The sequence below is a fragment of the Pinus tabuliformis genome, chromosome 6 (assembly GCF_031772625.1).
Source record: "Pinus tabuliformis cultivar Carrire ecotype Pingquan chromosome 6, CPIR1, whole genome shotgun sequence".
Lineage (NCBI taxonomy): Eukaryota > Viridiplantae > Streptophyta > Pinopsida > Pinales > Pinaceae > Pinus > Pinus tabuliformis.
Window position 1 is genome coordinate 144259309 of NC_142292.1, and position 13496 is coordinate 144272804.

At 35.6% G+C, this 13496-nt stretch overlaps 1 protein-coding gene across 1 annotated transcript; it reads left to right on the forward strand.

The window, feature by feature from the left end:
* Positions 1 to 12731: 12731 nt before the first annotated feature.
* Positions 12732 to 13019, forward strand: LOC149257779 (pathogenesis-related genes transcriptional activator PTI5-like). The gene has a single exon (XM_089388164.1). The coding sequence runs from the start codon at positions 12732 to 12734 to the stop codon at positions 13017 to 13019; it is 288 nt and encodes a 95-aa protein (XP_089244290.1).
* The last annotated feature ends 477 nt before the right edge of the window (positions 13020 to 13496 follow it).

The following is a 13496-nucleotide window of genomic DNA, read 5'->3' on the forward strand; positions in this document are numbered from 1 at the left end:
TAAGAAGCTAGAACCAATAGTAGAGTTGGGCATATTTTTCGGGTACACTGATACACCTCACAGCTATCGAGTGTACCTTCCAACCAACAGGATGACAATGGTTCACGAAGATATAAAATTCCATGAAGAGAAGGATATGATATGTTCCATTAACATGGAGCTTTAGCTACATGTGGTTGAGTAGCTTTTATCTCCAAAGGAGGAACATTGGGATGATGTGGAGCAGCCACACACTGAGGAGTAGAGGGTGGAACCACCCACTCATGCAGATTCTTCCAAAGATGGAAGAAAGCACACAAAAGAGGTTGATAGGTTATTTCTTGATACTAGAGAGAATGTGGCAGCACCCACATTATAGTGTAGGCGGAGGAGATCACCGAAGATGTACACTGGCTACATGGCTATGATGAGAGAATGTGTCAATATTGAGCCATCCTCTTTTGAGGAAGTAGTGCAACAACTAGTTTGGGTTGATGCCATGGTTGAGAAGTATGACTTGATTATCAGGAACAGTGTTTGGAAAGTGGTCCGAAGACCCGCAGACAAGTTGGTGGTAAGTTCCAGATGGCTTTACAAGGTAAATAAAGCAGTGGACGGTAGTGTGGAGAAACACAAGGGTAGGTTTGTGGACAAAGGGTTTTCTCAGGTGGAGGGGATTAATTACAATGAGAATTTTTCTCTTGTTGCAAGGTACTCATCCATCATATCCATTCTAGCATTGTTATCACAAATGGGTTGGAAGATACATCAGATGGATGTAAATATATCATTCCTCAATGACATGCTTGAGGAAGAGGTGTATATTGAGCATCCTAAAGGATTTGAGACCTTCAACCAAGAGTCACATGTGTGAAAACTCAAGCGAGCGTTATATGGATGAATCAAGCACCCCATGCTTGGTACATGAGGATCCATAGCTATTTCATTGGGTTTGGCTTCACCAAAACTCAAGCAGATGTGAACCTTTACCATATTGTCCTTGAAGGTAAATTGTTGATTATTGTTTTATATGTCGACGATTTTATTCTGGAAGGGGATGATAAGATGATCAAGTATTGAAAATATTACCTTGCAAGAGAGTTCAAAATGAAGGATGTGGGGCTCATGCACTACTTCCTGGGTATGGAAGTATGGAAAAGTAATGAGGACCTATTTGTCTCTTAGGGAAAGTATGCCACTGATATATTGAATAAGTTCCACATGGAGAGCAGTAAACCCATGGAAACTCCTCTAGCTATTAATTGGAGGAAGGAGGATGCTACTTCTATTGAAGTAGTGGAGGGTACTATTTATAGGAAGCTTGTGGGTTCACTCATGTATTTGGTGAAGACACAACTGAATATGTGCTATGTAGTTATCCAGCTTAATCAAGCTATGGTTAATCCAACCATATTTTATTGTAAGGTAGCCAAACATGTGTTGAGATACCTCAGAGACACTACTCAATATGGTCTTTGATACAAACAGATAGAAGCGTCAAAGCTTCATCAATGAAGATTTGGTAGCGAGTCCATCCGACGAGAAGAGCACATCAGGTGGGATCTTGAGTGTTGGGTCTGCAGTTGTTTCTTGGTACAATAGAAAATAGAGATTAGTTACACTTAGTTCAACAAAAGAAAAGTACATGGCTACTATCCAAGCATCTTGTGAGGCTGTCTGGATGACAAAGATTCTTGTTGGTTTTTTTGTTCAACAGATGGATCCAATAGTGATTTATTGTGACAATCAAAGTTGTATCAAACTCTATGAGAATCCAGTTTTTCATGATCAGTCAAAGCATATTGATATATAGTGTCATCATTTTTGAGATTATGTGCAGAGGAGAATTATGGTGTTGGAGTACATTCCCATAGAGGAGCAGGATGTAGATATTTTGACAAAGGCCTTGTTAAGATGCAAATTCTAGCTTCACAGAAGCAGGATTGGGTAGCAGATAATCCCTTTATTGTTAAGAGGAAGTGTTAAAAATAGAAGCAAGAAATCCTAATTTAAGTTTTCCTTGAATTAAGTTAGGAATTAAATTGAAATTCTATTGACAAATTAAATTAAGAATTAAATCATAATTCTATTCTCATAGCAATTTGTAATAGTTAACTATGTTAAGTTGACTTAGTTGGCATAGGAAATTCGTGTTGGGAGTCCATATAGAGTCATGTAGAGTGATCCCTGAATTTTAGGGGCCCGGGTTGAGTTCTGATTGAGTTGTAATTAATCAATTCAGTCTAGCTAAGTTAAAGTCAGTTAAACTAGTTCAAACAGTTGGAGAACCACCAGGAGGTCTAGTAGTGGGGACGAGCACCACTTCATCTTAACTTCAACACAAGTTAACTAAAGATATACCCATAAATAAATCATGCATGTCAATTTAGAGGAAGACCCAGTTGAGATAGATTTCAGGGACAGTGTACTATTAGTCGTATAATTTTTTGAATTTTACAGATATTGCATGCAATAAGCTAAGGGCCTATAGATGGATTGCATAGTCATGGATGGAGAATTTCCCAATTAAATTTGGATTAATTCTCCCAGGAATTTCGCAAGGAAGTAGGGGCTTAGCAAGAAGAATATTTTGCTAAAATTTGGCTTGAGCTGGTTTGTGAACCAGAGAGATAGATTGTACTTGTGTAGTAATTGTTCGGGGTTGAGCAAGCATTGTATTTTATTCTCAGATATTCTTTTTAATGAAATATAGATAGTCAGGATTTTGAGCAGTTGTTTTCCATAGAAAAATTCTTCCTTTTCTTCTCAGTGTTTTCATCGATCAAGTTTGGTTTCTGCTGAGGAGTATGATGGATTCTTTTCTTGTGTTTTAGTACATCACATAATTTGTTGAATCTACAAGTAAAAATATACAATGATTCTATTTGTTGCAACTAGGTTGTTGGGACATCTTTCCTAGCAATGGGGAAATTATTCTTGAGCCTATTTTTTTTAATATCCTATTATCAATGCACATTCTCCAAGTCCCACCCTTACTTTAAAAATTATGATGGGTGACCCACATGGTGGGGTACTTGATTGAATAACACCCTACTCTAGTAGTTATTGTAGTTGCTTTTTCACCACGTTTTATTCTAGAAAAAATTCATTATATAGTCTAATATTTGGAAATGGAGATTCCAACAAAAATTAGATCACATGCTCCATTATCCTCTTGACCGATATCCCTTTAGCCTCTTGGAACACTCCTGTATATGCATATAGCAACCTATCTACTTATGAAATTTTTTACTTTCCCTTGAGCACATTGATGATGAAGGATTTTCCATCCTTTCCAAGGTGGTATTGGTTGGTCATATGCATAACGATTACATATTTCATGTACAAATATGGACTCCCAAGTACATCTCCACACACATCAAGTGTTCTTACATCCAAATTTGCTTCATCAATAAAATCATAATTGATAGAAAATTTAATTTGAACCTATTAGTTATCTTTGTTTCTACCTCCTCATTGATCCATCCTAATGGATATGGGATAGAAGGGTCCTGAACCTATAATCTAAGTGTGTCAACCATGCCCACAACTATGAGGTTTGCTTGTCATATTAAGTGGGAAAAATCATTAATTTTTTTCTTTTGAATTGATGTGTAGGATACATTCTCATACATGTCCAAGTTGATTTCCACCTTATTGGTACAATATTTGGTTATGATAATTTTCTTCTTCACATCCTTCTTTCAGTTTTGTAGGTTAAGCTCTGGATGTAATTCCTAACACTACGCCTTTGTGTGGAAATCAATATTACAATTATTTTAGTGGTTGCTACAACATCCTTACACTTGTGTTCTTTGGATATTGTATTCTTGTCCTTTTCCACTTTCCACTTCTTCTTCCTCTCCTTGGAAGCTTACTAGTATCCCTTATTCTTTGAACCTCTTGATTTCCCTTGAAGCTCTTGATTCCCCTTGATTCAAGACTGTGTTTTCTATGCCCTGCACCCACACATAGGCATCATCCATCATTCTAGGTTTGAACATCATCAATTGTTTTAGAAGATGGTTGTGTAGAACCCCAAGATACTTGAGGAGTATATCTAGGTTCTTGGGAGACACACCCAACACTATTTCCATCTTCGTAAATTTCATGGTATACTCCTATGAAATCTATCCTAGTCTCTACCTAGAACAATGCCACCAGATCCACTGGTCCTCAACATATCTTAGGGTAGAATTAGGAATTTATGAGAGTTAAAAAAAGTTCCCGTTTAGTTATAAAATGATATACTTCATTACTAAGGGTGTATGCATGCCTTTTGAGCTAAGTCACCAAATGACCCTCTAATTTCAGACAAGAAAATGATTTTTTTTTGTTTCTCATCTATTTGGTGAAAAATAAAATAAACCTCTTATTTCCATAACAAATTATTTAATTTCAAATCATTGATATGAACTTGATAAGGTTTGATGCCCACCTTTGTTTCCATCTTAAAGAGAGAGTGTGAATGGTTCATGACACTTAAACTCAACTACTCTTTTCTTGGATTTCCTAGACTCCTTCCTTGGTTCTCCTTAATACCCTTATTTTCCCTCCATTCTAACCTCTAAGTTGGAACACCCATCTTATCTAATTAACCCAAGATTAGTTAGGGCCACCATGAGAAGGTTCACACTATGATTTATATCTGAGTTATTCTTATATCCATGCAAACCTCTCCTCTACCAAATATTAAGGGTTATTATAAATTGATTCATTTTCCATGCCTATCATTTTATGAATTTATTCTTAAACAAATATGATCCCATTCAACTTCCCACAAATACCCAAAGGAACCTTCTTTGATACCAATTCCATTTATAAAGTATACTGGATATTCCTTTAGACAATTGTCACAATGGATCTATTAAAATAAACTAAAAAAATCTAAACTAAGAATGGTTAATTCATTTCTATTCTTGATTTTTTATTTATGCATGCAATGGATAAAATGTGGAAAATAAAGAACAATAAAATTCAAATGCACACGAGTGACAATGAAAATAAAGACATGCTTTGGGAAACCCTTTCGAGAGAACACTCTGTTGAAATGTGAGGTTGCTTTGCTCTCTTTTATCCAAAGTGGAAATAATGAAAATACATAGGAGAAGGATCTCTATGGAGTTGCTTGATACTTGTGGCATGTGGGCTCATACATAATACAAATGCTCTCTCTCTCTCGCTCGCTCTCTCTCTCTCCCTCTCTCTCTCTTATCCAGAGTGGAAATAATGAAAATACATAGGAGAAGGATCTCTCTATGGAGTTGCTTGATACTTGTGGCATGTGGGCTAATAAATAATACAAATGCTCTCTCTCTTTCTCTCTCTCTCTCTCTCATCTACTCTTCTCTACCATGGAGAAACATGCACTCGAATATAATGGAACCCCTTTCCCTTATTATGAGTTGGTTATAACATAGCTCAATAGGAAACCAGGGGGTCAATTTTGACTCCTTCAACTCTTAACTAGATTCACAAATTTGACATTTCTAGAGTCTTCTTGATAGTTCCTGCATATTTATCCCATTTTTCATTAAAGTAATATGTGTTGGCATGGAATCCTATTGAATTATGGCAGTCAATCATGATAGGACAACTTCCAAGAGGCATACTATTTGTATCTGAACTCCAAATGTAATTCTTACATTATTGGAAAGTTATTCAAGGATATGAAAATATCACAAGATCGAGCACTCAAGTGTGAAACATTTATCCATATAAAATTTCATTTAAATCTCAGACTAGCCTTAAAAGGTTCCAAACATTAATTCTCCAAACTCGGTCCCATATATGAAACAATTCCTATAATTTGATCCATTCAGTTTTTTCCACTCTAAAAGCATAAATATGGATGAAAAATAATATAATGACCTAATCTAGATCAACTATATCATTACATAAGCTAGAACCTTTAATTATACCTTTTAATTATAATTGTACACTTTGTCTCTTATATATATACGAAGGAAACCTAATCTTAGGGTCATCAAATGTTTTATAATGCATTATTTGCATTCTAAAAAGAAGTTCCCCCTCAAAGTGGACTTTAATTATTGAATTCTTATCACTTTTAAGGTGCCTGATTCATAATAGGCATATCTAGAATGACGAATAGTGTGGAGTACAACAACCCTAGGAATAAAGTGTGTTTGTTATATAAACAATGGATGTTGGAACAAGTCACTATAAGACTTGACAGTTTCTACAAAATGTGACAATGGCTATAGAAGCTATTGTGCGCATTAAAGAATGTTTTACCACAAATCATGTATTAGTATTGGTTATGGAAATTCACAAATGAATGTTGCAATATTGAAAGTGAGAAAATAGAGAAGGTCAATACGAAATTTTTCCACACTTATAAAAGGGAATATAAAGGGCATTTTAAGTGTTATTTAGTGTCATTTGGAAGGTCACGCTATAAAGGAAAAATGGCTAGGAAGAGATTAGTCTCAAGCTATAAATGATAATGCAATAGTTAAAGACTAAAAGACATGTGAACTAGTATCTTGAGCTAACACATGGAAAAAACATTTCATAGATGAAAATGAATAGTTCAATGAAGAAGAATGAATACACCATTCGTGATTAAGAAAAGGTGTTTGTCCTTTCAAGAAGAGAGAAGATCTCAAGAGAAATGAGATAGTTGCAATGGTTGAAGTTTCAATGGTCTTTAAAGAAGTGACCCAATGAACTTGTAAACTTATATATAACCATTCAACCAATGTCAATACTATGTAGAAATGAATAAACAAAAGGGAGAGAGCAAAAGACTGAGAACTGGGATGGTGATTTTTACCTTCGAGTTTCCAAGTAAACACTCGAGCATGTGTCATTGAATTTGTGCGAGCATATTATTGTTTTGTTATGGATTTTTTGATGTAAATTAGATTTCTATTGCTTGGATGATTAAATATGTATCAATGAGTATGATGGATAACACATATTTTAGTGGAGAAGATTTTTGTTGTGAATTCCTATCATTATATATCTCCAAATGAATCTGTTATCCATATGTGAGGTTATTTAGTTATTTATTTTTGAGAGTTGATCCTTTGTTTATTGTTATGGTATTACTCATGAAATGTGTAAGAACATAAAGTGGAGGCTCATTCAAGCCTATTTCTAAAAGAATGTCTATTAGTTGGTTGAGAAATGAAAAGGCTTTGTCATGGGGTGATTCTTAGTAGGTTCATTTCTGCTAAAGGAGACCAATGGTCGTTCAAGAGGGATGGGTTATTGTAGACTCATTTTTGGAAGAGTGGACTATGATGGTTGTGCAACTTTAGTATTTGAATAATTCTAAAGTTGTGTGTTTTGTGTCACTTTTTTATGGAGTGGGGCTTCTAAGAGTCTATACTCTTAGCATTTCATATAAGGATTGAATTATCCTTTACTTTAATAATAAAAATGGGAGAAGGTGGGGGAGGATTGTCATCCTCATTGTCATCATCTGAAGAAGAAATATTTTTAGAAGTAGAAGGGATAGAAAGAGGTGGCACATACGTCGAACTAGGTTCGTCGGTCGATATATTTTCAGCAAACTTTACATCTCTTCTAATGATAACATTTTTGGACTTAAGTGGAATAAGTCTATATCCTTTGACATCTTCAGAATATCTAACAAAAATACATTTTTCACTCTTAGGTTCTAAAGCGTTATGTTTCATATCTAGAATATGGGCCCATGCTTCACTTCCAAAAACACAAAAGTGACTTACATTTGGTTTAATTGAGCTCCATGCTTCTTTTGGAGTGATATTCTTTAAAACTTTAGTAGGAGTGTGATTTACTATGTAATTTGCACAGTTAATTGCTTCTGCCCAAAAATTAAAACTAAGTCCTTTAGATTGAAGCACACAATTAGCCATTTTCTTTAAGGAGTGATTCTTCCTTTTAGCTACACCATTTTGTTGTGGAGTATATGGGAGAGTATGTTGCATTTGAATTCCATGCTCAGTGCAAAAGTTGATCAATTTGTTGTTAACATATTCTCCGCCATTATCAGATCTTAGCTTAAGAATTTGATGTCCATATTGTTTCTCAACAAAGGCTTTAAAGGCTAAGAACATGTTGAATACTTCACTCTTGAGTTTTAAGAAGTATACCCAAGTGCATCTGGAGAAATCATCAACGAAAGTTAAGAAATACTTGTAGCCAAAGAATGAAACAACTAGAAGTGGACCACATAAATCACTATGCACAAATTGTAAAGGGGTTGAGTCATGCCAAGAGGCACGTTTTTCAGAACTATCCTGATGATGTTTTCACAGTAGACATCCGGAACAAACACCATCTCTGCAAGATACCATAAGAAGACCTGTCACCATATTTTCTTTACATAGATTCTGAAGGGAGCGATAGTTTAAGTGACCAAATCGCTCATGCCAAAGTTTTCTCACTTCATCATTATGAGTAACAAATACCGAGGGAAGATTTGATGACCCAATGTTGTTAAAATTATACAACCTTGTAGAATCATCAGCAATGTGACTAGCTAAATTATGTCTAGGATCTCTTAGGTCCTTAATTAGAACATCATGAGGTGAAAATTCAACGATTTTACCTTCACCTGAATGAGTTATCTGGTATATAGATAGAAGGTTGCAGGATAAGGTTGGAACAGATAATACATCATTAAATTGACCATTGTCTAGATGAACAGTTCCAGTCCCTACAACACTAAGATATCTATCATCACCAACATATATATTTTTGGTGTTACAACCATTTAAAAAAGAAAACATGGCTTTGTTTTTGGTCATGTGATAAGAAGCTCCGGAATTAATGAGCCACTCATGAGAATGAGAAGAAGAAGATGCGTTTAGTGCATAGCCAAACCAAGATGCTTGATAACCACATGAAAAAAGTGTAATTTCTGAAGACGAAGTTGAAGTTGAGGAGTGCTCCAAATAGATGTTATGCTTCGTATTTACTTCTTCCAAGGCTTCCATCTCCTTAAAGCATTTGGATTCTAAGTGGCCTTCTCGATTACAACAATGGCAATGTCTATCAGTTTTCTTCTTCCCTTTGTCTTTATTTTCTTTATCATTATGTTGAAATGCTTTTCAGTTTTAGACTGAAATTGCTTAGGACCCTTGTTTGGTTTAGGACCATTCTTTTTAGGATACTGCTTCTTAGGATTCTTTTAATTTGGTTGCTTCTAGGTGGCTAAGGCTTTCTTAGAAGAGTTTCCAAGATTAAGAAGACCAAGATGTAAGATTTTTTCTTGTTCTCTTATTAAAGAATCACAAAAGGCATCAAAAGAGGGGGACTTGTAGTCTTGTCCTTGAGAAATAAATGCTTCTCTAGTAGAACGGAATGTGGAAACAAATAGAGAGTAAGTTGGTCCCAACTTAGTAAGAATGGAATAGATAAGACTACCATCTTCTTTCTTAACAACACCTTCCAAGAGAGGTCTAAGTGTTTTAAACTTGGACAAAAAATCTTCAATGAAAGAAAAATTATTCGGGTCGAACGTAAGAAACTCATTTTCGAGTTGATGGGCTCTAATTTCATTTTTAATTCCAAAAACTTTAGTGAGTTGTTTCATTGCTTCATTAGGGGTATCAAGTTTTGCGATATGGAATCTGAGTTCTGGAGAAAGAGACATCCCTATCAACCCACGTGCTTGATCTTTCCTATTTTTCCATTTGGCTACCTTATCTTCATCTTTAGGTTTAGTTTCTTGGCCCGATGCTACTCTATAAAGACCTTTACCTCTATGTAAATCCACAATGTAGCACCACCATTTGAAGTAGTTGGTGCTGTCGAAAATAACTTGGCATGGACTTTGCCTTTTAATAGAAACTAAAGTTGTAGATGTTGAAACAAAGTGTTCCAATGGAAAGATCTCGAAACATTAAATTGATTTTAAAAAATGGCTATGAAAACAGCTTCTGGATGAAGAAGTTATGGCTTTTTGAAGAAAAGTTGTTGAAGATGCCGACGAAGTGTGTGAATACGTGGAAGTGAATGATAATGTTATATTAAAAAAGAAAATCCCCTCATTTCCAAACTTAATTTGACTAGATCACTTGAAAATGGATTTTATGTGACCCACTTTTATAAATAAGTGAAAGTCACTTTTACAATGGTACTTTATGAGATACTCACTAAATAACTCAACAAAATGAAAGACTTGAACCCAAGACCTCTATTCTAATAAAGTAACTTTGGACCAAGTGAACTAGTTTAAAAGGTTAGTAATTTTTGGAAAATACGAAGGTTTTATTTTTTTTTTCACATTGAAGCTTTGGGGTGCATGCTTACTTGAAAAAGTTATTTTTCTTTACAAAATAAAAAACCACACAACCCAACATGGACATGCAAAGAAACCAAACCTTATGGCTTGAAGTTAGCTTTCACTAGAAACTAAATATTTTCCTCAATGTTTCTGATTTTCCGAGATCACACTAAGGTGTGGCGAAAAAGGGCATACGCATGAAAAAAATTCTTCTTTTTTTCTGATTTGCCTAGATCGCACAGAGTCACAAGACAAAGAACATACGCAGAAATGAAAAGTATATATCCGGTAATAAAAAATAAAGAACTAAATAAACTGAAATAAATATAGAGATGAATAACTAAAACTGCAAAAAAACTATATACCTCGAGATCTTAAAAATAACATAGCTAGGGGTACTGGAAACCTTTTCACGTGAAACGAAAGGGGTTTCTCACTGGAACAGATGCTCCTAACACAATAGAGTAGTCCTCTTGGCCCAAAAGTAGTCAGAAACAATAGATCTAAGAAATGACAGTCAGATGCAGTTATACCGGCTTCACATTTGGACCACCAAAGATGCAACCCTCAAATAGCTCTGATACCATGTAGGAATTTACAAGGTAAGTTCCTAAGACAGAACACCAAAGGACACCGCTCACAAATAGATCACAGATCAATACACCAGTATTCTTGATGTGGTTAAAACCCTCAAAGAGGGAAACAGTCTACAGCTTCATTCAACGTAGCCACGGCAATTTATTAATAAAAGAATAAAAATTTACATAAGCTTCTCTCATGAACGGTTACCTTACAAATGACCCTCCATGCTCTTTAAATAGAGATCATGGACCAATAAGGTGTGAAGCAACGGATCAACTATCGATAATACTGAGGAGAGAATGAACCGTTGGATCACTTCATGTCTAGAACATATTGTGACCATCACATTGTAAGTTACAAATGTACATAGTAAAGAAACACACTTTACTTAACTCTACACTAGACCAACTTATACTTAACTATTTCCTCTGTGTTGAAATATCCTAACAAATCTACTTGCACTTTACTTTGGTAAGAAAGAAGAGTGTATCTATGCAATACAATTAACAATAATATTACTAAAAATTCATTGTTGAGAGAGTATAAGTTTATTACATTAACTTTATAGGTACTCAACAATAAAGCTTAATGCCAATAATATTGAAAAATTTAAACTTATGACTTCTCAATAACATAAATGCTTTAGGATAAAAATTACACTTAACAATCTAATCCTCGCCACTAAAACAAATCTCACCATTATAAATGAATCTCTACATTTATGGTAAAATTGTGAACTGATATTCCAACTTAAAAATGATGTCAACTCGTCCGGACATATGACCACCCTTAAATTTTAACTCTTTTTTGCGTTTATTAAAACGCTATCCATCAAAGCTGAAATCTATTTACATAATGTCACTTTCACGATGTGTCATTATATCATGTGCAACTAGTATTTCTCAAGAAAGTTCAAACTTGATTGGCGGTATTCAAAATTTGACGGTATATCCATAGTGCGAATTACTTTTCTGTATTAAGATAACAAAATGAGTTGAAGAAAGTGAGGACCTCAACAAGGCGTGTTTGAATTGGGCGAAAACCTGATGTCACTCTGATGGATTAATCACGTGAATGAGACTACCTTTGATTCCTCTAAACCGTACATTGACAATGCTTATATATTTTTCTACACACGTGTCTTTTCAAAATATTAAATTGCCTCGTGTAATTTCACCACCTTTGCATCTTGACGACGGCTAAAATTGAACGAGGGAGAGCGTCAACGAAAACAGATCGCATGGCCAGGGTTAGAGTTGCCGGATGAAACTCGAACATCTGTAAATGTTATTTTATTCTATATTATATAATTTAAAATATATATAATAATATACTGGATTTGTATCCCCACCAACACCGCCGGCAGCCTTGGCAAATCTGTGAACCTTCATTTGAGCGTGACAGTGATTAAGACCACGATAGACATTTAAGGGTTGACAATAAACAATGTCCGGGAGTCGATTTTCCACCATTTCCTGGTAGTATAGATATGTTATATATACAGCCTACTCTCCTGGGCTTCATCTTCACCATTGTCCACGGACCACCACTCTTCAATGTTAGAAGAGGAGGAGTTTACACAGAAAGACTTGTCTTCAAGCTGTGGCCAGAGAGAGACCACCATGGACGTTGAAAGGGCGATAATGAACACTAACATGTTGGACTTCATTCGCCACCATTTGCTGGAAGTGGAGGACGATACTGATATCATAAGTCCATCTCCCGCTTTCTCCCCCACCAGCAGCGGCAGCTGGGATTCTCTTCCCAAAACCACCAGCGAAGGCTTGGATTATTTTTCCTCGGCCGCCGCCGCCACCGCCAGGTTTCCTTGCCAAAATACAATGAATTTACAAAACGACAACACCACTTCTCCTCCTCTTCTTCGTCTGTGACGCCACAGGCACAGAATGTGGAGAATGGGGAGATGAATCAGAGCAAGGGGAATCGCTACAGAGGAGTCAGGCGACGGCCGTGGGGAAAATTCACATCAGAAATAAGAGATTCCGCCAATAAGGGGTGCAGGGTTTGGCTGGGCACTTTCAACACCGCCGAAGAGGCTGCCCTCGCATACAACCGTGCTGCTTTCAGAATCCACGGAACCAAGGCTGTGGTTAACTTTCCCTTTGCCCTCGCTTCAAAGTCAGAGACTGGATCGATGAGCGTGAGTCAGAAGAGGAAGAGAAGATGCGGTGGCGACGGAACATTGGAATGAAGGACTTGGGGATTGTAGAGGACTTGCGATCCAACTCCAAGACAAAAAGAGCGAAAGTGAGAAGAATGGATTCTTCATTACTCGTCAAACAATTTATTTTTGATGTTTTGGGTTTTTATGGTACCGGTCAAACAAATTCATGTTTAAAATTTTGTCTGTTTTGATAAAAAATTGACCCTTCATTAATAAAGCTTTAATTAAAAAAAAAAAATTCAATCAGACAACTATGTTAATTTTTCTCACAGATTTATAATAAAAAAAGAAAAAAAACATAACCATAACTAAATGATTTGTTGAATTATGAATGTTGTTTTACTCATGGATGGGATTCACAATTCCCATATCATCCAAATTCCACTTATGAGTTATTCTTCCAAAGACATGATACAAAAATTATGGGTATATCTAGAAATCTATTTTACTCACGCCCAAATAATTGTTATTGCAACCATTCTGCTCCTATTTCAATATTCTCAA

Bases quoted from the DNA above. Each gene is read 5' to 3' on its own strand.
- LOC149257779 (XM_089388164.1), top strand. From the start codon at position 12,732: ATGAATCAGAGCAAGGGGAATCGCTACAGAGGAGTCAGGCGACGGCCG.